The sequence below is a fragment of the Mustelus asterias genome, chromosome 14 (genome assembly GCF_964213995.1).
Source record: "Mustelus asterias chromosome 14, sMusAst1.hap1.1, whole genome shotgun sequence".
NCBI classification, from domain to species: Eukaryota; Metazoa; Chordata; class Chondrichthyes; order Carcharhiniformes; family Triakidae; genus Mustelus; species Mustelus asterias.
Window position 1 is genome coordinate 81358079 of NC_135814.1, and position 27382 is coordinate 81385460.

General features: G+C 44.7%; 1 protein-coding gene across 1 annotated transcript in view; it reads right to left on the reverse strand.

The window, feature by feature from the left end:
• unc80 (unc-80 homolog (C. elegans)) overlaps positions 1-27382 on the reverse strand; it is a 505340-nt gene that overhangs the window by 122078 nt on the left and 355880 nt on the right. The window contains exons 46-48 of the mRNA XM_078227718.1: positions 18750-18884; positions 17729-17867; positions 9165-9261 (exon numbers count right to left, since the gene is read on the reverse strand). Of these exons, the coding sequence (XP_078083844.1) occupies positions 9165-9261; positions 17729-17867; positions 18750-18884 (371 nt within the window). The remainder of the gene's footprint in view (positions 1-9164; positions 9262-17728; positions 17868-18749; positions 18885-27382) is intronic.

Below are 27382 nucleotides of genomic sequence, written 5' to 3' on the forward strand. Positions count from 1 at the left end.
CTGCAAAGAGACATAGATAGGATGCAAAGCTGGGCTGAAAAATGGCAAATGGAGTTTAACCCTGATAAATGTGAGGTGATTCATTTTGGTAGGACAAATTTAAATGTGGATTACAGGGTCAAAGGTAGGGTTCTGAAGAGTGTGGAGGAACAGAGAGATCTTGGGGTCCATATCCACAGATCTCTAAAGGTTGCCACTCAAGTGGATAGAGCTGTGAAGAAGGCATATAGTGTGTTAGCTTTTATTAACAGGGAGTTGGAGTTTAAGAGCCGTGGGGTTATGCTGCAACTGTACAGGACCTTGGTGAGACCGCATTTGGAATATTGCGTGCAGTTCTGGTCACCTCACTATAAGAAGGATGTGGAAGCGCTGGAGAGAGTGCAGAGGAGATTTACCAGGATGCTGCCTGGTTTGGAGTGTCAGTCTTATGAGGAAAGGTTGAGGGAGCTGGGGCTGTTCTCTCTGGAGCGGAGGAGATTAAGGGGAGACTTAATAGAGGTTTATAAAATGATGAAGGGGATAGATCGAGTGAACGTTCAAAGACTATTTCCTCGGGTGGATGGAGCTATTACAAGGGGGCATAACTATAGGGTTCGTGGTGGGAGATATAGGAAGGATATCAGAGGTAGGTTCTTCACGCAGAGAGTGGTTGGGGTGTGGAATGGACTGCCTGCAGTGATAGTGGAGTCAGACACTTTAGGAACATTTAAGCGGTTATTGGATAGGCACATGGAGCACACCAGGATGGTAGGGAGTGGGATAGCTTGATCTTGGTTTCAGATGAAGGTCGGCACAACATCGTGGGCCGAAGGGCCTGTTCTGTGCTGTACTGTTCTATGTTCTATAGTGAGGCGACCAGCACTGAGCACAGTACTCCAAGTGGGGTCTGACGAGGATCTTATATAGCTGCATCATTATCCCTGGACTCCTAAACTCAATCCCTCGATTGATAAAGGCCAGCACACCATACGCCTTCTTAACCACCTCCTCCACCTGCGGGGCCGATTTCAGAGTCCTATGGACCCGGACCCCAAGGTCCTTCTGATCCTCTACAGTACTAAGAGTCTTTCCCTTTATATTGTACTTCTTCATCCCATTTGTCCTACCAAAATGGACCACAACGCATTTATCTGGGTTGAAGTCCATCTGCCACTTCTCCGCCCAGTCTTGCATCCTATCTATGTCCCTCTGTAACTTCTGACATCCCTCCAGACTATCCACAACCCCACCAACCTCCGTGTCGTCGGCAAACTTACCAACCCATCCCTCCGCTTCCTCATCCAGGTCATTTATGAAAATGACAAACAGCAAGCGTCCCAGAACAGATCCCTGGGACACACCACTGGTGACCGACCTCCATTTAGGAAAAGACCCATCTATACCCACTCTCTGCCTCCTTTGGGCAAGCCAGTTCTGGATCCACCGGGCAGCAGCCCCTTGGATCCCATGCCTTCTCACTTTTTCGAGAAGCCTTGCATGGGGGACCTTATCGAACGCCTTGCTATATAAACCACATCTACCGACTTCCCTTCGTCAATTTGTTTAGTCACATTTCCGAAGAACTCCACCAGGCTCGTAAGGCATGATCTGCCCTTGACAAAGCCATGCTGAGTATTCTTGAGCATACTAAACCTCTTTAAATGCTCATATATCCTGTCCCTCAGGATCTTCTCCATCAGTTACCAACCACTGAGGTTAGACTCACCGTTCGGTAATTACCTGGGCTATCCCTATTCCCCTTCTTGAAAATAGGACCACATCCGCAATCCTCCAATCCTCCAGCACCTCTCCCGTCTCCATCGACGACGCAAAGATCATCGCCAGAGGCTCTGCAATCTCCTCCCTCGCCTCCCACAGTAACCTGGGGTACATCCCATCCGGACCCGGCGACTTATCTATCTTGATGCCATTCAAAGATTCCAGCACAACCTCTTTGTTAAAGTCCACATACTCAATCCTTTCAGTCCACCGCACGCCCGCAGTACATACACCCAGGTCCTTCTACTCTGTGAAAACCGAGGCAAAATACTCATTGAGCACCTCTGCCATTTCTACTGGTTCCGTACAGATTTTCCCCCCTTCACCTTTTATAGGCCCTATTCCGTCATGTCACATCCTTTTACTCTTCACATATTTATAGAACGCCTTAGGGTTCTCCTAATCCTACCTGCCAGGGCCTTCTCGTGACCCCTTCTGGCTCTCCTAATTTCCTTCTTTAGTCCCTTCCTACAAGCCGTATACTCTTCTAAATCCCTAACTTCGCCAAGCTCTCTGAGTCTTTTGTACGCTTTCCTTTTCTTCTCGACTAGGTCCCGCACAGCTTTCGTGCACCACGGTTCCTTTAACCGACCAACACCTCCCTGTCTGCTCGGAACGTTGTCCTGTAGAACTCTAGACAGACATTCCTTGAAAAACTGCCACCTCTCTTCAGTACATTTCCCCGAGAATACCTCCTTCCAATTTACTCCTCTAATTTGCTGTCTAGTGTCTTCATGTTTCCCCTTACTCCATATAAACACTTTCCTAGCTTGCCTGATCCTCTCTTTTTCCAATGCAAGCCTAAAGGAGATAGAGTTATGATCGCTATCCCCCAGATGCTCTCCCACTGAGAGATCTGACACCTGTCCAGGTTCATTGGTCAGTATCAGATCAAGTACAGCCTCTCCTCTTGTAGGCTTGTCCATATGCTGTGTCAGGAAACCCTCCTGAACACACCTAACAAACTCTTCCCCATCCAATCCCCTTACCCTAGGGATATTCCAATCTATGTTTGGGAAATTAAAGTCTCCCATCACAACAACTCTGCTATTACTGCATCTCTCCAGGATCTGTTTCCCTATCTGCTCCTCCACCTCCCTGTTACTATTGGGCGGCCTATAGAAAACTCCCAGCAAAGTGACCGGCCCCTTCCCACTCCGAACTTCCACCCACAGAGACTCGGTGGACAATCCCTCCACAGCATACACCTTCTCTACAGCTGTGACACTATCCCTGATCAGCAGTGCCACTCCACCCCCCCTCTTGCCTCCCTCCCTGTTCTTCCTGAGACATCTGAATCCCGGCACCTGGAGTATCCAGCCCTGTCCCTGAGACATCCAAGTCTCCGTAATGGCCACCACATCATACTTCCAGGCATCGATCCACGCTCTGAGCTCATCCCCTTTATTCACTATACTCCAGGCATTAAAGTAAACACATCTCAATCCTTTGGTCTGAGCTCTCCCCTTCTCTATTTCCTGTCCATCCGCCCTCTTGCACCGCCTATAACCCTTCTCTGTTTGCGAGCTAACTTCCTCACTCTCAGTCACCTCATTTTGATCCCCTCCCCCCAACCTATCTAGTTTAAACTCTCCCCAGTAGCCTTAGCCAACCTTCCTGCCAGGATATTGGTCCCCCTGCGATTCAAGTGCCACCCGTTTTTTGTGTACAGATCACACCTGCCCCTGAAGAGGTCCCAATGGTCCAGGAACCTGAATCCCTGCCCCCTGCACCAGTCCCTCAGCCACACATTCATCCTCCACCTCACTCCATTCCTGCCCTCACCTTCCCGTGGCACAGGCAGCAATCCTGAGATTACTACCTTTGCTTTTCTCCTTCTCAGCTGTCCCCCTAATTCCCTATACTCTCTTTTCATGACCCCCTCCCCCTTCCTACCCACATCAGCGGTACCAATATGTACCGCTACCTCCGGCTCCTCTCCCTCCCACCTCAGGATTTCTGGGACTCACCCAGCGACATCCTGGATTCCAGCCCCAGGGAGGCAGACCACCATCCGAGAGTCCCGCCTGCCTCCGCAAAATCGCCTTATACACCCAGGTGGCAAGTTGAAAATCTATTGTATCCTGCCTGAAAGGGAGATGGGTAACAAGCTGGTCCTTCAGGGACACAGGCGGGATTTTACAGCCTTGCTTGTCCCAAAACCGTAAAATCCTGACCAAGGTCAACGGACCTTCCCTTGATCCTCCCCTTGCCCGCTCTGATTCCCGTGACAGGTGGGGCAGTAAAATTCCGACCATTACATCAAAGTGGAAAAAGAACAAAGAATAAATAACAGTACAGCACAAGAAACAGGCCCTTCGGCCCTCCAAGCCTGTGCCGTTCCTTGGTCCAACTAGACCAATCGTTTGTATCCCTCCATTCTCAGGCTGCTCATGTGACTATCCAGTTAAGTCTTAAACGATGTCAGCGTGTCTGCCTCCACCACCCTACTTGGCAGCGCATTCCAGGCCCCCACCACTCTCTGTGTAAAAAACATCCCTTTAATATCTGAGTTATACTTCGCCCCTCTCACCTTGAGCCTGTGACCCCTCGTGATCGTCACTTCTGATCTGGGAAAAGGCTTCCCACCGTTCACCCTATCTATCCCCTTCATAATCTTGTACACCTCTATTAGATCTCCCCTCATTCTCCGTCTTTCCAGGGAGAACAACCCCAGTTTAGCCAATCTCTCCTCATAGCTAAGACCCTCCATACCAGGCAACACCCTGGTAAACCTTCTCTGCGCTCTCTCTAATGCCTCCACGTCCTTCTGGTAGTGCGGCGACCAGAATTGGACGCAGTACTCCAAATGTGGCCTAACCAGCGTTCTATACAGCTGCATCATCAGACTCCAGCTTTTATACTCTATACCCCGTCCTTTAAAGACAAGCATACCATATGCCTTCTTCACCACCTTCTCCACCTGTGTTGCCACCTTCAAGGATTTGTGGACTTGCACACCTAGGTCCCTCTGTGTTTCTATACTCTTGATGGCTCTGCCATTTATTGTATAACTCCTCCCTACATTATTTCTTCCAAAATGCATCACTTCGCATTTATCCAGATTAAATTCCATCTGCCACTTCTCCGCCCAATTTTCCAGCCTATCTATATCCTGCTGTATTGCCCGACAATGCTCATCGCTATCCGCAAGTCCAGCCATCTTCGTGTCATACGCAAACTTGCTGATAACACCAGTTACACCTTCTTCCAAATCATTTATATATATATCACAAATAGCAGAGGTCCCAGTACAGAGCCCTGCAGAACACCACTGGTCACAGACCTCCAGCCGGAAAAAGACCCTTCGACCGCTACCCTCTGTCTCCTATGGCCAAGCCAGTTCTTCACCCATCTAACCACTTCTCCTTGTATCCCATGAGCCTTAACCTTCTTAACCAACCTGCCATGTGGGACTTTGTCAAATGCCTTAATGAAATCCATATAGACGACATCCACGGCCCTTCCTTCGTCAACCGTTTTTGTCACTTCCTCAAAAAACTCCATCAAATTTGTAAGGCACGACCTCCCTCTTACAAAACAATGCTGTCTGTCACTAATGAGATTGTTCTGTTCTAAATGCACATACATCCTGTCTCTAAGAATCCTCTCCAACAACTTCCCTACCACGGACGTCAAGCTCACCGGCCTATAATTTCCTGGATTATCCCTGCTACCCTTCTTAAACAACGGGACCACATTCGCTATCCTCCAATCCTCAGGGACCTCACCTGTGTCCAAAGAAGCGACAAAAAAGCCAAAAAGAAAAAGCAAATAGACAAACACAGGGTAGTACCCAGCCATTCTGGAATGATTAACATTCAGAATAATTCAGGTGGTAATAATTCAGGTGACAAGTGGTGTCCCGCAGGGTTCAGTGTTGGGGCCACAGCTGTTCTCTTTATATATTAACGATCTAGATGACGGGACTGGGAGCATTCTGGCCAAGTTTGCCGATGATACAAAGATAGGTGGAGGGGCAGGTAGTATTGAGGAGGTGGGGAGGCTGCAGAAAGATTTAGACAGTTTAGGAGAGTGGTCCAAGAAGTGGCTGATGAAATTCAACGTGGGCAAGTGCGAGGTCGTACACTTTGGAAAAAAGAATAGAGGCATGGACTATTTTCTAAACGGTGACAAAATTCATAATGCTAAAGTGCAAAGGGACTTGGGAGCCCTAGTCCAGGATTCTCTAAAGGTAAACTTGCAGGTTGAGTCCGTAATTAAGAAAGCAAATGTAATGTTGTCATTTATCTCGAGAGGCTTGGAATACAAAAGCAGGGATGTACTTCTGAGGCTTTATAAAGCACTGGTTAGGCCCCATTTGGAGTACTGTGAGCAATTTTGGGCCCCACACCTCAGGAAGGACATACTGGCACTGGAGCGGGTCCAGCGGAGATTCACACGGATGATCCCAGGAATGGTAGGCCTGGCATACGATGAACGTCTGAGGATCGTGGGATTATATTCATTGGAGTTTAGGAGGTTGAGGGGAGATCTGATAGAAACTTACAAGATAATGAACGGCTTAGATAGGATGGACGTAGGGAAGTTGTTTCCATTAACAGGGGAGACTAGGACGCGGGGGCACAGCCTTAGAATAAAAGGGAGTCACTTTAGAACAGAGATGAGGAGAAATTTCTTCAGCCAGAGAGTGGTGGGTCTGTGGAATTCATTGCCACAGAGGCTGTGGAGGCCGAGACGTTGAGCGTCTTCAAGACAGAAATTGATAAATTCTTGATTTCTCGAGGAATTAAGGGCTATGGGGAGAGAGCGGGTAAATGGAGTTGAAATCAACCATGATTGAATGGTGGAGTGGACTCGATGGGCCGAATGGCCTTACTTCCGCTCCTATGTCTTATGGTCTTATGGTAATGACAAGAAATGGGATACATGATTTCACATTGTCATTACCATTTCACTTACATGCTTCCTGCTCAGAAACAGGTTCTGTTTGCTGGAAATAATAATGGCAAATTGGATGAGCATTAAAGTGAGCAGGGATGCTCTGTGATACATCCCAGCCTCTTACTTCTGCAACCATTTGAATTAATCAGGCATCGCTTGACACAAGTTCCAGACAATGGTATTGGCCACTGCTGTGATTGGCTCCATGTTTGTATCCATTGCACACTACTTCAGGTTCTGCTTCACTCATTGTGAAAATACTTGGAAAGTCTTTTGTAATGCATTTGAACAACACAGGCTGTCCAGAAAAGCTATGTTTTCATCAGCATTCCCTCAATCCTCTGTGAATTACCTATGCTTCAGCACTTTGCATTTAATAATTTAACATTTATGATGATTTAGATGTAGGGTGGCATGGTGGCACAGTGGGTAGCACTGCTGTCTCACAGCGCCAGGGTCCCAGGTTCAATTCCCAGCTTGGGTCACTGTCTGTGTGGCGTTTGCACATTCTCCCCGTGTCCGCGTGGGTTTCCTCTGGGTGCTCCGCTTTCCTCCCACACTCCAAAGATGTGCGGGTTAGGTTAATTGGCCATGCTAAGTTGATCCTAGTATCAGGGGGATTAGCAGGGTAAATATGTGGAGTAAGGGGAATAGGGCCTGGGTGGGATTGGGGTCGGTGCAGACTCAATGGGCCAAATGGCCTCCTTCTGCACTGTAGGGATTCTATGATTCTATGAGTACAAATTTGTTAAGTTAATACGGAACTTAATATCTTTGTCAACACGCAATAGTATGGTGTTTCAGATGTAAACAAGAATTTGTCACTGATAATATTACTGCATACCTTGTTTCCCAGGATGAAGTCTATTAGATCATTCAATCTAGTACTATTGAATGACAGGAATCATTTGAGATTCAGGCCCAAATTTTGTGCAAAGTGTATCTCACAGTATTCCTAGTTAGTCAGACATATGCACTTCCCCAGGGCCTGATGGAATCTATCCCAGGCTGCTCAGGGAGACGAGAGATGAAATCGCTGGGCCTCTGACGCAAATCTTTGTCTTGTCACTGGACACAGGTGAGGTCCCAGAGGATTGGAGGATAGCCAATGTGGTCCCGTTATTTAAGAAGGCTAGGAAGGATAACCCGGGTAATTAAATGGACTTGCAGATAGGGCGGCACGATAGCACAGTGGTTAGCATTGCTGCTTCACAGCTCCAGGGACCTGGGTTCAATTCCCGGCTTGGGTCACTGTCTGTGTGGAGTTTGCACATTCTCCTCGTGTCTGCGTGGGTTTCCTCCGGGTCCTCAGGACAAACAATGCATTTCTTAACCACGAGATTCAAATGCATCTCTGAACCATGAAATTCAAAGTTTACGAAACCGATGAAAGACAATAAAGAACAAAGGTGAATAAAAATGGATGTATTCAATGCCATATTAGTACAGAATAAGAATTAAAGAGAGTGAAAGAAAAATTGGATTGAGTGAGAAAGAAAAAAAAAGATAGGAAAGAAATATATTTTTTAAAAATGGCATTTTAAAAATCTCCCCAAATAATTCACAATCTCAAGAAATGAGAGCCCACTTATGGATGTTCCATTCCTGGGCAAGGGAGGCTGATTGGCAGTCATTAACAATTAGCACACTGTTAAAAGTGTACATGCACGGTTAATTATTAGATTTAGTTTTCTGAGGCAAATTTAATAATTAATCTGCAACTTCAAGAAAATAACAAAGGTTAAGTGTGAGATGTCATTTCATATAGCTGACCTCAAATTAGCCAGCAACTTGTGCCAATTCACAATTCATGGCCATCTCTTCCTCACCAAAGATTGTTGACTGATTTGTGTATTAATAAAGGTATGCATCATTATGATGCCATCAATTTTTCAGCATAATTTGGGCTACTGTTTACTGAGAGCTATAATACATTCACAATTCATCACATATTTTGCTATTTTTTCCTCTTTTGCTAGTTTGACAAGTATATAACTTATCTAAATATGTTATAACCGTGGGGCGGCACGGTAGCACAGTGGTTAGCACTGCTGCTTCACAGCTCCAGGGTGCCGGGTTCGATTCCCGGCTCGGGTCACTGTCTGTGTGGAGTTTGCACATTCTCCTCGTGTTTGCGTGGGTTTCCTCCGGGTGCTCCGGTTTCCTCCCACAGTCCAAAGATGTGCGGGTTAGGTCGATTGGCCAGGTTAAAATTGCCCCTGAGATGCGTAGGTTAGAGGGATTAGCGGGTAAATATGTGGGGGGTAGGGCCTGGGTGGGATTGTGGTCGGTGCGGACTCGATGGGCCGAATGGCCTCCTTCTGCACTGTAGGGTTTCTATGATTTTAGATTTCACATTCTCTCATTCTTTTAATCTCAGCTACGTGTATTTTTTTTGCTCTGTTAGATTCAGCATTACAAAACATAGGCACATAACCAGGACAGTTATGGAAGAAATCTTATTATTTTACATGTTTAATTCTTAAATAATATTCCAGTACCTTCTAAGTGATTCCGGTGCATATGCAACTACTGTAACACACAGTTTAATAGCTTCACTGATAGAGAAGGCGAGATCTTCATTTCCATAGCAGAAATCTAGAAGTCCATGAAAAATAATTATTAGTTTACAGCAGAGTTTGTTTTACTGGTATTCAATTCATGCATGCTTCCTTAAAATAGGAGAGAAACTTCTAATCTTGCTTTCATTGCTCAGTATCATTTCAATTCACTTGAGATCTGAGAATGAAAAGAGAATCCTTATTTTACGCTATAACATGTGTGATGATACGGTTCCTTTAAGAAACGTATCTGTATCATGTTTCTTGTGAGGGGTATGTTTACAATTCAGCTCTGTTTTACAAGGTGCCAATTTGTCTGGAAAAAGATGCAGCTCCATGCTCAGAATGCATGATAATGATTGATTTTAGTTAATGGTGTGTTTGTCTAAACAGAGTTAATGCATTTGTGTTTACTTGAGTTTCCCTTGAGGTTTCAGAGCTGGGTTTTGATTAGGTTGATTGACAGAGACAATCATGTGTTAATGGGCAAAGATAAGCTTGCAGGAGAGACAGAGCGCAATCTTACCAACAAAATTCTAAGTGCCGAAAAAGCAAGTGAAAATGGGAGTTTCAGACCTGTTTATTCAACGAGAGAACAAAATCAAATTTTATGACACGTTGGAAAAAAATGAAGCAAAGTGCGATTCTTGCCACATGTGGAGTGTACAGAGTCTATTGACACCGGGAAGCCAGCTGCAGATTGTGAGAAAGTGCTATTACATATGTGCCTTGATCTCCCAATGCACTATGTACAAAAGAGCATAATGCATTGGGAGATGTCACTACCCCACTACATTACCTCACCCTTTCTCACTCAAACTACCTGATCACTGAATGCCACCCGATAGCAGTCACCCCAGCCCCAATTGCCGCCGCCATTCACTCCCCCAGGCCAATCGCCACCCCATTCACTCTTCCCCCCAGCCGATCGCAACCCCTGTTCAACCCCCAGCCGATCCCCACCCCCCACGTCTCTCCCTATCCAATCGACGCCCCTGTTCACCCCCCCCCCCTGTAAATCACAGCCGCCCCTTCAGTCCCCCTCCCCCAGTAGTCGATCGCCACCCCGGCGATCCCGAATTGCAGAGTGCACAGCACCCATGTGCTGCCTCTCCTTCAGGCAAGGCCATTAAGGCAAGTGAGCCTAAACAATTGCATCCTGGGCTCACTAATCATGTTAAGGTGAACTTATACTTAAATCAGCCCTGCGCCAGGCTGATTTTGCCAATTTAACACGGCCGGTAGTATCACAAGAGGCGAGAACCCGGGCACAAACACAATTTTTTGCCTCTTGCACAATCTTACCAGCTCGTGACAAGCCAGTAAGGTTACCCCCACAGTGTTTATAAACAGTCAGATTCTGCATGGTTCGGAAAGCAGCAAACCATGTCTCTCTCTCTCTCTCTCGATATGGAGATGCCGGCTGGGGTAAACACAGTAAGAAGTCTCACAACACCAGGTTAAAGTCCAACAGGTTTATTTGGTAGCACCAAATCTCTCTTTCTCTCCAGAAGTGCTCTGAGAACTCTAGGACTGGCAAACAAATTACAAGCACACAAGCCTGTGTTTGTCAACTGATTTTAAAGAGGGGTTTTAAGTCTGTAAGAGGAATATTGCTAGAAGAGAACTCATAGTGATAGGTTAGCAGTTAAGAATTCTATCTTGTCACATTTAAGCATTGTTCAAATGTTAAGCGTTAACCTAATTATTTTGTTATAGTTAAACTGTGTTGTTAAATAACGTTTATTATGATAAAAGCTTCCTAGTTTGTCAGTAGAATTGCATCTGGAGTGAAACATCATATCCTCACATTAATGTCAAAATAGCAAATGGGGATCTAGTCTAACTTCATAATAGACATTGGGATTTCTGATCTCACACTCTTTAACACAAGCACCACTGACTAGAAATTGAAATTAATCAGCTATATAAATACTGTAAGAACATAAGAACATAAGAACTTGGAGCAGGAGTAGGCCATCTGGCCACTCGAGCCTGCTCCCCCATTCAATAAGACCATGGCTGATCTTTTCATGGACTCAGCTCCACTTACCCGCCTACTCACCATAACCCTTAATTCCTTTACTGTTCAAAAATTTATCTATCATTGTCTTAAAAACATTCAATGAGGTAGCCTCAACTGCTTCACTGGGCAGGGAATTCCACAGATTCACAACCGTTTGTGTGAAGAAGTTCCTCCTCAACTCAGTCCTAAATCTGCTTCCTCTTATTTTGAGGCCATGCCCCCTAGTTCTAGTTTCACCTGCCAGTGGAAATAACTTCCCTGCTTCTATCTTATCTATTCCCTTCATAATCTTATATGTTTCTATAAAATCTCCCCTCATTCTTCTGAGTTCCAATGAGTAGAGCCCCAGTCTACTCAATCTCTCCTCATAAGCCAACCCTCTCAATTCCGGAATCAACCTAGTGAATCTCCTCTGCAGCCTCTCTAGTGCCAGTATATCCTTTCTCAAGTAAGGAGATGGCCTCGCCAGCACCTTATACAGCTGCAACATTACCTCGCTGTTTTTAAACTCCATCCCTCTAGTAATGAAGGACAAAATTCCATTTGCCTTCTTAATTACCTGCTGCATCTGCAAACCAACTCCTTATGATTCTTGCATAAGGACACCCATGTTGCAATTTTTTACCATTTAAATAAAAAAATGGATGATCTCACATTTACCAACATTGTACTCCATCTGCCAGGTCCTCACCCACTCACTTAGACTATCTATATCCCTTTGCAGACTTTCAGCTTCCCTGCACACTTTGCTCTGCCACCCATCTTAGTGTCATCTGCGAATTTTGACACACTATACACTTGGTCCGCAACTCCAAATCATCTATGTAAATCGTAAACAATTGCGGTCCCAACACTGATCCCTGAGGCACACCACTAGTCACTGACCGCCAACCAGAAAAACACACATTTACCCCTACTCTTGGCTTTCTGTTAGTTAACCAATCCTCTATCCATGTTACATTACCCGTAACGCTGTGCACCTTTATCTTATGTAGTAGCCTTTGGTGCGGCACCTTGTCAAATGCCTTCTGGAAATCCAGATACACCACATCCACAGGTTCCCCATTGTCCACTGCACATGTAATGTTCTCAAAGAATTCCACCAAATTAGTCAAACATGACCTTCCCTTCATGAACCCATGCTGCGTCTTACTAATGGGACAATTTATATCCAGATGTCTCGCTATTTCTTCCTTGATGATAGATTCAAGCATTTTCCCTACTACAGAAGTTAAGCTAACCGACCTCTAGTTACCTGCCTTTTGTCTCCCTCCTTTTTTAAACAGTGGCGTCACATTTGCCGTTTTCCAATCTGCGGGAGCCACCCCAGAGTCCAGCGAATTTTGGTAAATTACCACTAGTGAATTTGCTATTTCTCCTGCCATCTCTTTTAGTACCATGGGATGCATTCCATCAGGACCAGGAGACTTGTCTACCTTTAGCCCCATTAACTTGCCCAACACGACCTCTTTCGTGATAATGATAGTTTCTAGGTCCTCACCTGCCATAGCCTTCCTGTCATCAATTTTTGGCATGTTATTTGTGTCTTCCACTGTGAAGACCGACACAAAATACCTGTTCAATGCCGCAGCCATTTTCTCATTTCCAGTTATTACATTCCCCTTCTCAATCTCTAAAGGACCAATGTTTAATTTCGCCACTCTTTTTCGTTTTATATATTTGTAGAAACTTTTGCTGTTTTTATATTCTGAGCTAGTTTATTCTCATAATCCAGCTTACTTTTCTTTATAGCTTTTTTCGTGGCTTTCTGTTGACATTTAAAGATTTCCCAATCCTCCAGGTTTCCACTAATCTTTGCCACTTTGTATGCATTTTCTTTCAATTTGATCCCTCCTTTATTTCCTTAGATTCCCATGGCTGATTATCTCTTTTTCTGCAGTCCTTCCTTATCACTGGTATATAGGTTTGCTGAGCACTGTGAAAGATCACCTTGAAAGTCCTCCACTATTCCTCAATTGTTCCACCATAAAGTTTTTGCTCCCAGTATACCTTAGCCAACGCTTCCCTCATCCCTTTGTAGTCTCCGTTGTTTAAGCACAAGACACTCGTATTGGATTTTAACTTCTCACGCTCCATCTATATTTTAAATTCAACCATACTGTGATCGCTAACTATAAATAGAAGATCAGAGGTTGGGAATTCTGCAGTGAATAACTCAGCTCCTGGCTCGTCAAAGCCTGTTCACCATCTACAAGGCAAAATCAAACTGATGGAATACTCTCCACTTGCCTGGATGAGTGCAGCCCCAGCAACCCTCAAGCTTAACACCATCCAGGACAAAGAAGCCTGCATTTCCCATCCACCACCTTAAATATCCACTCCCTCCACCACAATTGCACAATGGCAACAGTGTCTGCATCTACTCATGCACTGCGGCAACTCGCCAATGCTCCTTTGACAGCACCTGCCAAAACTCTGACCTTTACCATGTAGAAGAATAAGGGCATCAGTCATAGGAAAACAGCACCTTTATAATGGGAGGTAAAGCATTGTTGGATGGTTTTGTCCCCAATGGAGCTCCATAGGGCTCAATACTCTCTGACCCTTGCCTTTTCTCATTTACATTGATGATTGAGACACCAACGTAGAGGCATGATAAAGAAGTATGTAGATGATACAAAAATTGACCATGTGGTTAACAGCAGGAAAGAAGGCTTCTGATTGCAAAAAAGATACAGATGATCTGGCCAGTTGACCAGAAAAGTGGAAAATAGAATTCAATCGAGAGAAGTGTGGGGTAATGCATTTTTGGAGGTACATCAGTATGAGGAAATACAAAATAAATGAGTGTGGAGAAACAGAGAGACCTCGGAATATATGTCCAAGACTGTGAAGAGTAGCAGGACAGGTTGATAAGGTAGTAAAGAAAATGTATGTTTATATGTTTTGTCTGTGGATACAAAACTGGCTGAATAATAGGAAGAAGAGAGGTCAATGGATATTTTTCAGACAGGAGGAACATCTGTAGTGTTGTTTCCCAGAGGTTGGTATTGGGACCTTGATCTTCCCGACATAGATTAACGATCTAGATCTTGGCATGCACGGGACAACTTCAAAGTTTGCAGATGATACAAAACTTAGAAACATTGGAAATTGTGAAAACAACAGTGTGGAATTTCAAAAGGACATAGCCAAAAAGTTGGTGGAGTGGGCAGATAGGTGCAGATAAAGTTCAACGCAGAGAAGTGTGAGGTGATGCATTTTGGTGGGAAGAACATGGAGAGACAATACAAAATGAGGGGTAAAAGCAGAGGGACTTGAGTGTTTATTGGCATAGATCATTGAAGATGGCAGGGCAGGCGGAGAGAGCAGTTTATTATGCTTATGGTATTCTGGGCTTTATTAATAGGGCTTAGAGTACAAGAGGGAATGGCACCAAATCAAGATGTTTGCTTGGCGAGCAGGTGCAGACATTATGGGCCAAATGGCCTCCTTTTGCTCTGTAAAAATTCTGTGATGTTCATATCACATGCTTTCCATGGCTGAGGCAGAGAATATAAGAGCAGTGAAGCTGTGTTATAACTGTTTACATTACTACTTAGACCACAGCTTGATTACTGAGTATAGTTCTGGTCACCACATGACAGGAAAGATGTGATTATACGAGAGGAAGTCGAGAGGAGATTTACAAGGATGTTGCCAGGACAGGAGAACTTTATGAGGGAAGATTGGACAGGCGGTTGCTTTCCTTGGAACATAGGAGGCTTAGGGTAGATTTAATTGAGGTTTATAAAATTGCGAGGAGCCTAGACAGGGTAAATAGGAATGACTTATTTACCTTGGCCGAGGGGTCAAAAACGAGGGGCATTGATTTGTAATAATTGATAGAAGGATTAGAGGGAAGTTGAAGAATTTTTTTTTCACCAAGTATGTGGTAGTGCTTTGAAACTCACTGCTTGATTGGGTGATAGAGACAGAAACTTTCACTGCATTTAAAAAGCATTTGGATGTCTGCTTGAATCTTAGAATCTTAGAAACCCTACAGCCCAGAAAGAGGCCATTCGGCCCATCGAGTCTGCACTGACCACAATCCCACCCAGGCCCTACCCCCATATCCCTACATATTTACCCACTAATCCCTCTAACCTACACATCCCAGGACACTAAGGGCAATGTTAGCATGGCCAATCAACCTAACCCGCACATCTTTGGACTGTATCTTTGGACTTTGGATGTCTGCTTGAAGGTGGATAGTTGCAATGGGGGACCAGTAGAATTAGGCTGAGTAGTTCTTCATCAACAAGCACAGACACAAATGGGCTCTATGGCTTCTGTGTGTGTCAGAAAATTTGTATAATATCTATAATTTCTATGACCACCACCTGCATGTTCCTCTCCAATTCACACTCCATCCTGGCTTGGAACTCTTTTGTAGCTCTTTCAATGTTGCTGGGTTAAATTACTGAAACACTGTCCCTAAAACCATTGTGAGTGTACCTACTGCACATGGACTTCAGTGGTTCAAAAAAGGCACCTCACCATCAGCTCAATGGCAGTTAGGGGTGGGCGATAAATGCTGGCCTTGGCCGGAATGCTCATATCCCACAAATGAATCAAAAATATCCTAACAGTACACTCTCCATGGAAATTGAACGTTCCAGTGCTGCATTCGCTCCCTTGATATCCTTAGAGAGTAAGCTGTTGGATGATGTTACCTGAAAGATGCACCAGCATTTGGGACATAACACATTGAATTGCAGAGAGATAGCCTACGACTGAAGCCCATGCCTCCAATAGGGTACAAATGCTATTCAAAGTGTGTGTCTGTCCTGTGGCAGTTATGAGGTTTCTGGTAATATGTTTAAACAATTTTATATTGTGTAGAGCTGCTCATTATGCTGTAAAGTGTATTGGGTGTGCCAAGATCAACATATCAGTTGATTTCCTGAACTTGTTTCTCTGCCTCAAATTATAGAAATTCAACTTTTTAAAAAATTCATTCTTGAGATGTGGATGTCGCTGCTGGGCCAGCATTTATTACCTATCCATAATTGCCCTTCAAATGAGTGGCTTGCAAGGCCATTTCAGAGGGCTTTTAAGAATCAACCAAATTGCTGTGGGTCTGGAGTCACATGTAGGCCAGACCAATTAAAAATACATACATTTCCTTCCCTAAGGATGGGTTTGTATGACAATGGTTTCCTTTCAGTTTCTTTTATTAAATTAAAATTTCACCATCTGCGGTGGTGGGATTCAAACCTGGATCCTCAGAGCACTACCCTGGATTTCTGGAATACTAGTCCAGTGACAATACCACTACATCACCATCTTCCCTAAACTAATCCCAATTGCCTGCATTTTGCCCATATCTCTCTATACCCATCGTACCCATGTTACTATCTAAATGCTTTTTAAAAGATAAAATTGTACCCGCCTCTACTACTATCTCTGGCAGCTTGTTCCAGACACTCACTGCCCTCTGTGTGAAAAAATTGCCCCTCTGGACACTTTTGTATCTCTCCCCTCTCAACTTAAACCTACGCCCTCTAGTTTTAGACTCCCCTACCTTTGGGAAAAGATATTGACCATCTACCTTGTCTATGCCCCTCATTATTTTATAGACCTCTATACGGTCACCCTTCAGCCTCCTACGCTCCAGAGAAAAAAGCCCCAGTCTATTCAGCCTCTCCTTATAACTCAATCTTTTCTGCACTCTTTCTAGTTTAATAATATCCTTTCTATAATAGGGTGACCAGAATTGCACACAGTATTCCAAGTGTGGCCTTACCAATGTCTTGTACAACTTCAACAAGACGTCCCAACTCCTGTATTCAATGTTCTGACTGATGAAACCAAGCATGCCGAATGCCTTCTTCACCACTCTGTCCACCTGTGACTCCACTTTCAAGGAGCTATGAACATGTACCCCTAGATCTCTTTGTTCTGTAACTCTCCCCAACACCCTACCATTAACTGAGTAAGTCCTGACCTGGTTCAATCTACCAAAATGCATTACCTTGCATTTGTCTAAATTAAACTCCATCTGCCATTCGTCAGCCCACTGGCCCAACTGATCAAGATCCCACTGCAATTGGAGATAACCTTCCTCACTGTCCACCATGCCACCAATCTTGGCGTCATCTTCAAACTTAATAACCATGCTCCCTATATTCTCATCCAAATCATTAATATAAATGACAAATAAGCAAGAATAAATGACAGATAAGCAAGAATGTAATGCTAGTGAAAGGGAAAACCTGAGAATAATGCTACAAGAGTTTCTTACACTCCAGTAACCTGATGGTATTCCTACATTTCATGGTATCATAACTCATCAGGTGATTCCTTGCTGTTATTTGATACTTCTCTTTTATGAAAAATGGATTACAAAATTATAAATTGAAAATTAACACATTACTACAATTCATTAATTGTGATTATCCTTACAGAAATAATCATATAATGCATATTTTCATTGCATTATTTCTTATTACACCTTAAACTTAATTAAGATTACCTAGAGATTTTAGCGGTTTCTCAGCTTTTACTAATTCCAGCACATCCAATGTATCTTGTGTATCACCCTCCAAGGACACCAAGAGGTCAAACAGACATTGAGAAGATACGCCTTTGGCTGATCCACTGGTTGTAACATCCTAAATACAAAAGCCAAATGCAGTTTTCTTTGATGCAAATTTTTGTTTTCAACACTGATATTAATTTTCCTGTATTGTTCCTTTTAATTCTTACATGAAGATTTTCTCAATCGTTCAACTAGTTAAAGTCATATGTGAACTAGAGGCAGTTCACATGGAATAGGAAGGTGCCAAATTTAATGATATAGATTTGATCTCAGCCAGAGAAGTGGTAGGTAGCTACAGCAGGCTTCTGCATCCCTGTGTTAGAAGACAATAGATAGGTTCTCTTCCTGATTACTATTCAGTAATCCCAGATGAAGATGCACATCTATGAATGTCATCTGAGGATGATGTTATCTAACATTCACAATACCAGTCAAATGCAAGACTGTCAAGGCAGCTGTGAAACTAAACCCAATATTCAGGAGGAGAGAGGGGAAGAAATGACTCAAAAGCGAATAAAAAAATGAAATCAATTGCTTACACATTTATGTTACTGAATGAAAATTGATGGCCCATTTGAGACTGGCTTTGCAAGATATTGATCTTGGAGTCTAGTGATGTCCCTCAATCAACAAAATGTAGTCAGCAGCCTGTTCTAAGCATGAACAAAACTCATGCCAAGTATAGCTGACAAACATCAATCAGCACAGGGATGTATGACCACGATCATATAGTAAGAAGAGTGTGTTCTAATTAATAGTCATTTGGACTATAACATTGTTATTTTTAGCATGAATAATAAATATACCGTAGTTGGATAAAATATTTTGATGGGAATCATCTGGGATAACATCTAAAATCTTTCAAAAGTAAAACTTTGCTCTCAGAGTACGGATTTGAATTATAATTAGGATAAAGAGAAAGGGATGGAATGCAAAGTGAATTTTGTTTGCTTACCGAGAACTCCAGTAATGGTGCTGCGCTCGCAAATAACTGGAGAATAAAAGGCTTTCGATGCAAAATATAAAATTGGCGACATGCAAATTCAATTGCTTGGCGTAGTAATGGATTGCTTTCATAATCAGCATAGACCTGTAAAAAAGAAAATTTTAAAACAATGTGAATACAAGTGAGAAGCATGCATAGTCTATGATTAATTCATATTGAAATTTTGAACAGCATAGTAAGATTCAGTTCCCATGTATGATCATGGGAAGGAAAAGAATGCTTTTTTTATTGTTACAGAAAGGAGAACAGACATGCATTTATTATAGTGTATTTTATGACCTTAAAATGTCCTAAAGGACTTTACAGGTAGCAAATGGAAGACGACAGATAGAAAAGGATTCTTACCAAAAAGCAAGTTTAGCTTAATGTTTACTAAATGGGCACGGATGTTACTTCTGCTCTTCACTGCAGTGCCTTTTCATCTAGGCAAATATAAAGATTTCACCTGAATGATATCATTTCTGACCGCATGACAATAGTTTTCAACTGGTGAATGTGCAGCTCCAGAAACTGATAAAACTGACTAAAATCCTTTTTTTTTGTTTTTTGTAAATAAATGCCATAAAATATTACATTACATTACTGATTTAATTTTACTCAAGGTAAAGTGGATTCAATTTTATTGTGTCAGCTGTCCATGTGAATTGTGGATCGTTCAGGGTGTCACAAAGTCATACAAAACCCTCACACTGGGACGCTGTGAAAGAATGGGTGGCACGGTAGCACAATGGTTAGCACTGCTGCTTCACAGCTGCAGGGACCTGGGTTCGATTCCCGGCTTGGGTCACTGTCTGTGTGGAGTTTGCACATTCTCCTCGTGTCTGCGTGGGTTTCCTCCGGGTGCTCCAGTTTCCTCCCACAGTCCAAAGATGTGCGGGTTAGGTTGATTGGCCATGCTAAAAAATTGCACCTTAGTGTCCTGAGATGCGTAGGTTAGAGGGATTAGTGGGTAAATATGTAGGGATATGGGGGTAGGGCTTAAGTGGGATTGTGGTCGGTGCAGACTCGATGGGCCGAATGGCCTCTTTCTGTACTGTAGGGATTCTATGAAATACATTTAATTTGAAGTCATTCTTGTAAGTAGGGAATATAGCAATGTATGCACAAACAGCAATGTCATAATGACCAGATAATCTGAGCTGGGATTCTCCCAAAACAACACTAAGTGCCCAATGAGCGGGAGAACGGGAAAATTTCCCACCCGTTTTATTTGGGTGTATTTACCTGAACGAATCTCTGACACTGTGCAATGCACAGAGCTGTAGGGAGATTCACGTTGAAAAGTGGGGCCTCATCCCGCCTGACACGCTGGCAGCGAAGTGCTCAGCGGGCTGGTGCGTATGCGCCGATCTGTCAATGTGGAGATCAGCACATGCACAGTGGTCCCTCAATAACAGCCTCCTGATCGCTGGCCTCCCCGATGTTCCTGGAACCCTCCACTTGATCGCTGGCCTACCGGACCCCCCCCCCTCCCCAGGGCCAGCCCCGATCCCCCACACCCTCCAAATTGACCAGCCCAGACTGCCCCCCTCCCCAGTGACCCACCCTGACCACCCTCCACCCCCATCCATCCGCTGGCCATCCCCAACCCCCCCACCGATAACCAGCCTCAACCCCCCACCACTCCCAGTGACCAGCTCCGATCACCCTCCTCCCTCCCTCTCCCACCGATCCTATTGCAGTGTCAGGTTAAAGTCCAACAGGTTTATTTGGTAGCACGAGCTTTCGGAGCGCTGCCCCTTCATCAGGTGAGTGGAGAGTTGGATTCACAAACAGGGCATATATAGACACAGACTCAATTACAAGATAATGGTTGGAATGTGAGTCTTAATAGGTAATCGACTCTTTACAGGTGCAGACAATGCGAGTAGAGAGAGGGTTAAGCACAAGTTAAAGAGTTGTGAATTGTCTCAAGCCAGGACAGTTAGTAAGATTTTGCAAGCCCAGGCAAATCATGGGGGTTACAGGTAGTGTGACATGAACCCAAGATCCTGGTTGAGGACATCTTCATGTGTGCGGAACTTGGCTATCAGTTTCTGCTCGGTGATTCTGCATTGTCATCTGTCTTGAAGGCCGCCTTGGAGAACGCTTACCTGAAGATCAGAGGCTGGATGCCCTTGACTGCTGAAGTGTTCCCCGACAGGAAGGGAATACCCCTGCCTGGTCATTTTTGAGTGGGGTCCTTCCATGTCGTAGCGTCTGCATGGTCTCGCCGATGTACCGTGCCTTGGGACATCCTTTCCTGCAGTGTATCAGGTAGACAACGTTGGCCAAGTTGCAAGAGTATGTACCATGTACCTGGTGTGTGGTGTTCTCACGTGAGATGATGGCATCCGTGTCGATGATCCGGCACGTCTTGCAGAGGTTGCTGTAGCAGGGTTGTGTGGTGTCATGGTCATTGTTCTCCTGAAGGATGAGTACCTTGCTGCGAATAATGGTCTGTTTGAGGTTGCGCGGTTTTTGAAGGCAAGAAGTGGGGTGTGGGGATGGCCTTGGCGAGATGTTCGTCTTCATCGATGACATGTTGAAGGCTCCGAAGATGATGTCATAGCTTTTCCACTCCGGGAAAGTACTGGACGACGAAGGGTACTCTGTCCGCCGTGTCCCGTGTTTGTCTTCTGAGGAGGTCGGTGCGGTTTTTTTGCTGTGGTGTGTCGGAACTGTTGATCGATGAGTCGAGCGCCATATCCTGTTCTTACAGCATTGTTCTTATTGTTCTCCAGCCTTCAGGAGAACAGTGACCACGACACCTCACAACCCTGCCACAACAACCTCTCTGCAAGGCATGCCGGATCATCGACACGGATGCCATCATCTCACGTGAGAACACCATCCATCAGGTACATGGTACATACTCTTGCGACTCGGCCAATGTTATCGACCTGATACGCTGCAGGAAAGGATGTCCCGAGGCATGGTACATCGGCAAGACCATGTAGATGCTACGACAATGGATATATGGACACCACTCAACAATCACCAGGCAGGAGAGTTCCCTTCCGGTTGGGGAATACTTCAGCAGTCAAGGGTATTCAGCCTCTGATCTTCGGGTAAGCATTCTCCAAGGTGGCCTTCAAGACACACGACAATGCAGAATCGCCAAGCAGAAACTGATAGCCAAGTTCCGCACACCTGAGGACGGCCTCAACCGGGATCTTGGGTTCATGTCACACAACCTGTAACCCCCACGACATGCCTGGGCTTGCAAAATCGTACTAACTGTCCTGGCTTGAGACAATTCATATCTCTTTAACCTGTGCTTAACCCTCTCTCCACTCGCATTGTAGAGAGTTGATTGCCTGTTAAGACTTGCATTCCAACCATTATCTTGTAATTGAGTGAATAAATATATCCCAAGTAAAGACTGGTTTTGGATTTTTCTTTCTCCAACTGGCTATCAGGAGTATAGCATAGTGCAGAAATACCAATGTCATTTGCAAAGTATGGACAAGTGGACCTATGATACCACTGAAATACATTTTTCAGAGCAGTTCATCCCAAATACACAATAAATGATTGGAATTGGGAGGCAAAAGAGAAAAAAAAAGTAAAGACAGAATATAGGTCTTCTGCCTTATAAAATGATGGTTTGCATTGTGGCAGTCAACTCTGTGTTAAGCATCGCTTGGCATGGCTTAGAAGTCCCACTCTAGCATGACAGTCCCTGCCACATTTGGTGCAGAAGACAGTGGTTGAGAAGGTGCATAATTCGTGGCCTTTGTTTTCTCTGGGCTCACTTAGCTAGCTGAGCTATTCAGTTCTATTCACCTTTTCCAATAATCTTCTAAACAGTCGGCCTCCAAAGACCACGGCTGTCAGCGGCTGTCTCCCAGTTGACAGTGTCGCTGTCCACAATCTTCAGATCTCTCTTCTATGTCTTTGTAGTGGAAGTAAGGATGTCCAAGAGATCATGACCCAGTGGCTAGTTCAACATCCAGACGGTCTTTGAGGATATGGCTGTCATCCATCTGATCAATTTGGCTGAGCTAATGGTAACGGTTGGTGGAATTAGCGCACTTTAAGGACCTTTGTGTTGGTCATTTTACCCACCGAGATGCTGAGGATATGTCTGAGACAGTGAAAGTAGCAACTGTTCAGGCTTTTCTCCTGCATAGAATATGTTGCTCAGGTCTCACCACTGCACACGGAGCATCGAGGATGCAGGCTTGATAGACTCACATTTTGGTGTTCTCAGTTAGGTTGCTGTTGTTCCACACTCTCTTACTCAGTTTGGGTATAACATTGGTTTTGCAATGTATGTGCTGATTTCAGCATCAAATGGTGATTTTGGAACCTCAATATGTAAAGCTATCAACAATCTCCAGAGTCACATAATAGAGGAAGTTGCGTGATAGTAAGTAGAAGGTTTAAACTAAAATTAGAATAGGACTGAGAGAGATTGGGGCAAGAGTATAGCAGAGAAAGAGTAATGCTGAGTAAGGGTGAGAACATTTCAGCCTTCAAGAGAAAATGTTTTATTAATTAATTTATGGGATGTAGGGCATCATTGACAAGGTAAGTATTTATTGCCCATCTCTAATCATTTGTGAGAAAGTGGTGGTGAACCACTTCTTAAACTAGTAAAGTCCTGCTGGTGTAAGTGCATCCACAATCTATTAGGGAGGAATTTCCAGGATTTTGACTCAGTGGTAATGAAGGAACAATGATATTGTTCCAAGTCAGGATGGTGTGTAACTTGGAGGGGTGGTGTTCCCTTGCTTCTACTGTTCTTGTTCTTCTCAGTGGTAGAAATCATAGAATCCCTACAGTACAGAAAGGGGCCATTCGGCCCATTGAGTCTGCACCGACCACAATCCCACCCAGGCCCTACCCCCATATCCCTACATATTTTACCTGCTAATCCCTCTAATCTACGCATCCCAGGACACTAAGGTGCAATTTTAGCATGGCCAATCAACCTAGCCCGCACATCTTTGGACTGTGGGAGGAAACCGGAGCACCCGGAGGAAACCCACGCAGACACGAGGAGAATGTGCAAACTCCACACAGACAGTGACCCAAGCCGGGAATCGAACCCAGGTCCCTGGAGCTGTGAAGCAGCAGTGCTAACCACTGTGCTACTGTGCCGCGGCTACCGTACCGTGCCGAGGCTGCAGGTTTGGAAGGTGCTGTTGAAGGAACCTTGGCAAGATACTGCGATGTATCTTGTGGAGGGTACAGACTGCTGCCACTCTGCATCGGTGGTGAAGTAAATGTTTAAGGTGATGGATGGTGTGCCTTGTCCAGGACGGTGTTGAGTTTTTTGAGTGTTGTTGGAGCTGTATTCATCCAGCTGTATTCATCCTGACTTGTGCCTAGCAGGTGGTGGACAGGTTTGTGGAATCAGAAGGTGAGTTACTCACCATAGAATTTTCAGCGTCAGACCTGTTCTTGTAGCAACAGTATGTTTGGTTGTGTTAAGCTTCTGATAAATCATAACCCCCAGGATGTTAATGATGGGGGATTTAGTGATGGTGCTATTGATTATCAGGGGGAAATGGTTGTTTTTTTCTTTTGCTGGAGCTGATTACTGTCTGTCACATGTGTAGTGTTTATGTTATTTGCCATTTAGCATCTCAAGCCTCAATGCTGCCCAGGTCTTGCTGCATTGGCACAGGACTGCTTCAATACTAAGAAGTTGCAAATGGGAGTAAACATTGTGCAATCATCATCAACCTTATGATAGAGGGAAGATTTTTGTTGAAGCAACTGAAGTTTCTTGGGCCTGGCATGGCAATTAATGACTAACTGCGTACAATTTTTTGGTTTTTCCTCCATAATGGGCTTAGTCCCGATTTGGGAGAATCACACCAAACAAGTCTCTGCTGATTGTCTGAATGATGGAATAGTATGAGTCATGGGTAGTCAGGGTAAAGCCTTGTTCCATTCAGAAAAATACCAATTTTATATTGTAGCCAAGTTGATGTGGATAGAAATTTTCCTTCCTGTCCTCTGACCAGGACAGTGACATTACTATGATTATGCCAAATGTTACTTTGGGAGATTCTTCAGAATTACTCTTAAATGGTACTGCAAGAAAGAAAGCATGCCAAAGTAATTATGAGACAACTTTGACAGTTTGGTCATACATACCAAGTTGGTATCATCTATGCCAAAATGGGTTTCCTTCTCTACAGTTGTTCACTTAGCCCCATTCAATTCATGCAGATTTATTTGAAGTCTCGGAGACATCCAAGAAAGCTCAGAGTTTTTGAAATACCTCCCAACCATGTGAAAACCCTTGTCTCCATTCAATTCCAGTCAAGTCCTTTAACCTCTCATTTGATTGACAACTCAATGGTTTTCTACTCAGCCTCCAGTCAGCTGAGCTTATTTACCTTCCCCTTCACACTTGAATGCATCTCAAGAACCACCATTGTTCCTAATTGCAATCTTTACTCAAAAGAGGAAGTGAAAAGCACTTAGCTCTTTTAAAGTTGCCTCCAGCTGCTTGTGGTCACAGCTGAGGGGGTTCCCTTCTTCACAGCTGTTCACTCAGCTCCATTCTATTCACACAGCTTTTATTACAAGTTTCTGAGCCTTCCTAAAAAACTTCAGACTCTTCCATCATTTGAAAACCTTTGTTTCCATTCAATTTCATTGACAGTTTAATGGTTTTCTACTCAGCTTCCAGTCAGCGGTCGCGCAAAGCTCCCCCCCCACTCAAAAAAATACAAAATGATGACTCCCCCCGCACTGACCATGGTAATACCACCAACCTGCCAAAAAAAGGGGGCATCCTCCCCCCACCACTCAAATAAGGGGTCACCCTCCCATCCAACATCATGCAGGCTTGAGGGAGACCTGAACTGACCCTGCCCCATTCAGCCCCCTCACATCCCTACTCAGGCCTACGCCTGAGGTATTGCCAATGGTACACTGCTCCCTGGCCTGGCACCTTGGTCTCTAAGGAGGGTCACGGAGGTAGATTCAGTGCCCATGTGTACTCTGCCACTGCCAGGCTGCAGAGGAAGGGTCCTGCAAGGGTCCTGGGGGTTGCTTGGGTTTGAGTTTCTCGGAAGGTTCAGAGACTTCAAGTAAAAGCTGTGTGAATAAATGGGACTGAGTGAACATCTGTGGAGGAGGGAATCCCCCAGTGAAAATGACATTGCCTCTCTATCAGAAGACTTCAAAGGGGTCTGCTCACATCCACAGCTTCTGAGAGAAAAGGAAATCCCTGATGCAGAATGGAGTGCTGCTGTGATTTAAAAGCCTGCCAGGTGACCATGAGACATGGAGATTGAAGTGGCCAGACCATAGAGTCATAGAGGTTTGCAGCATGGAAACAGACCCTTCGACCCAACTTGTCCATGCTACCCTTTTTAAAAATAGGATCAGAAGGACCTTGGGGTCCGGGTCCATAGGACTCTAAATCGGCCCCGCAGGTGGAGGAGGTGGTTAAGAAGGCGTATGGTTTGCTGGCCTTTATCAATCGAGGGATTGAGTTTAGGAGTCAGGGGATAATGATGCAGCTTTATAACACCCTCGTCAGACCCCACTTGGAGTACTGTGCTCAGTTCTGGTCGCCTCACTATAGGAAGGATGTGGAAAAGATTGAAAGGGTGCAGAGGAGATTTACAAGGATGTTGCCTGGATTGAGTGGCATGCCTTATGAGGATAGGTTGAGGGAGCTCGGTCTTTTCTTCTTGGAGAGACGAAGGATGAGAGGAGACCTAATAGAGGTGTATAAGATCGGGTGGACTCTCAGAGGCTTTTTCCCAGGGTGGAAATGTCTGCTACGAGAGGACACAGGTTTAGGGTGCTGGGGGGTAGGTACTGGGGAGATGTTAGGGGTAGGTTTTCACACAGAGGGTGGTGGGCGAGTGGAATCGGCTGCCGTCAGTGGTGGTGGAGGCAAACTCAATAGGGTCTTTTAAGAGACTCCTGGATGAGTACATGGAGCTTAATAGGATGGAGGGTTATAGGTAGGTCTAGAAGGTAGGGATGTGTTCGGCACAACTTGTGAGCCGAACGGCCTGTTTGTGCTGTAATTTTTCTATGTTCTATGTTCTATAAGAACATAAGAACTCGGAGCAGGAGAAGACCATCTGGCCCCTCGAGTCTGCTCCGCCATTCAAGAAGATCATGGCTGATCTTTTCGTGGACTCAGCTCCACTTACCCGCCCTCTCACCATAACCCTCAATTCCTTTACTGTTCAAAAAGTTATCTATCCTTGCCTTAAAAACATTCAATGAGATAGCCTCAACTGCTTCACTGGGCAGGGAATTCCACAGATTCACAACCCTTTGTGTGAAGAAGTTCCTCCTCAACTCAGTCCTAAATCTGATTCCCCTTATTTTAAGGCTATGCCCCCTAGTTCTAGTTTCACCCGCCAGTGGAAACAACTTCCTTGCTTCTATCTTATCTATTCCCTTCATGTAGAAATCATAGGAACCCTACAGTGCAGAAAGAGGCCATCTGGCCCATCAAGTCTGCACCAACCACAAACCCACCCAGGCCCTACCCCCATATCCCTACACATCCCTCTAACCTACGCATCTCAGGACACTAAGGGGCAATTTTAGCATGGCCAATCAACCTAACCTGCACATCCTTAGACTGTGGGAGGAAACCGGAGCAC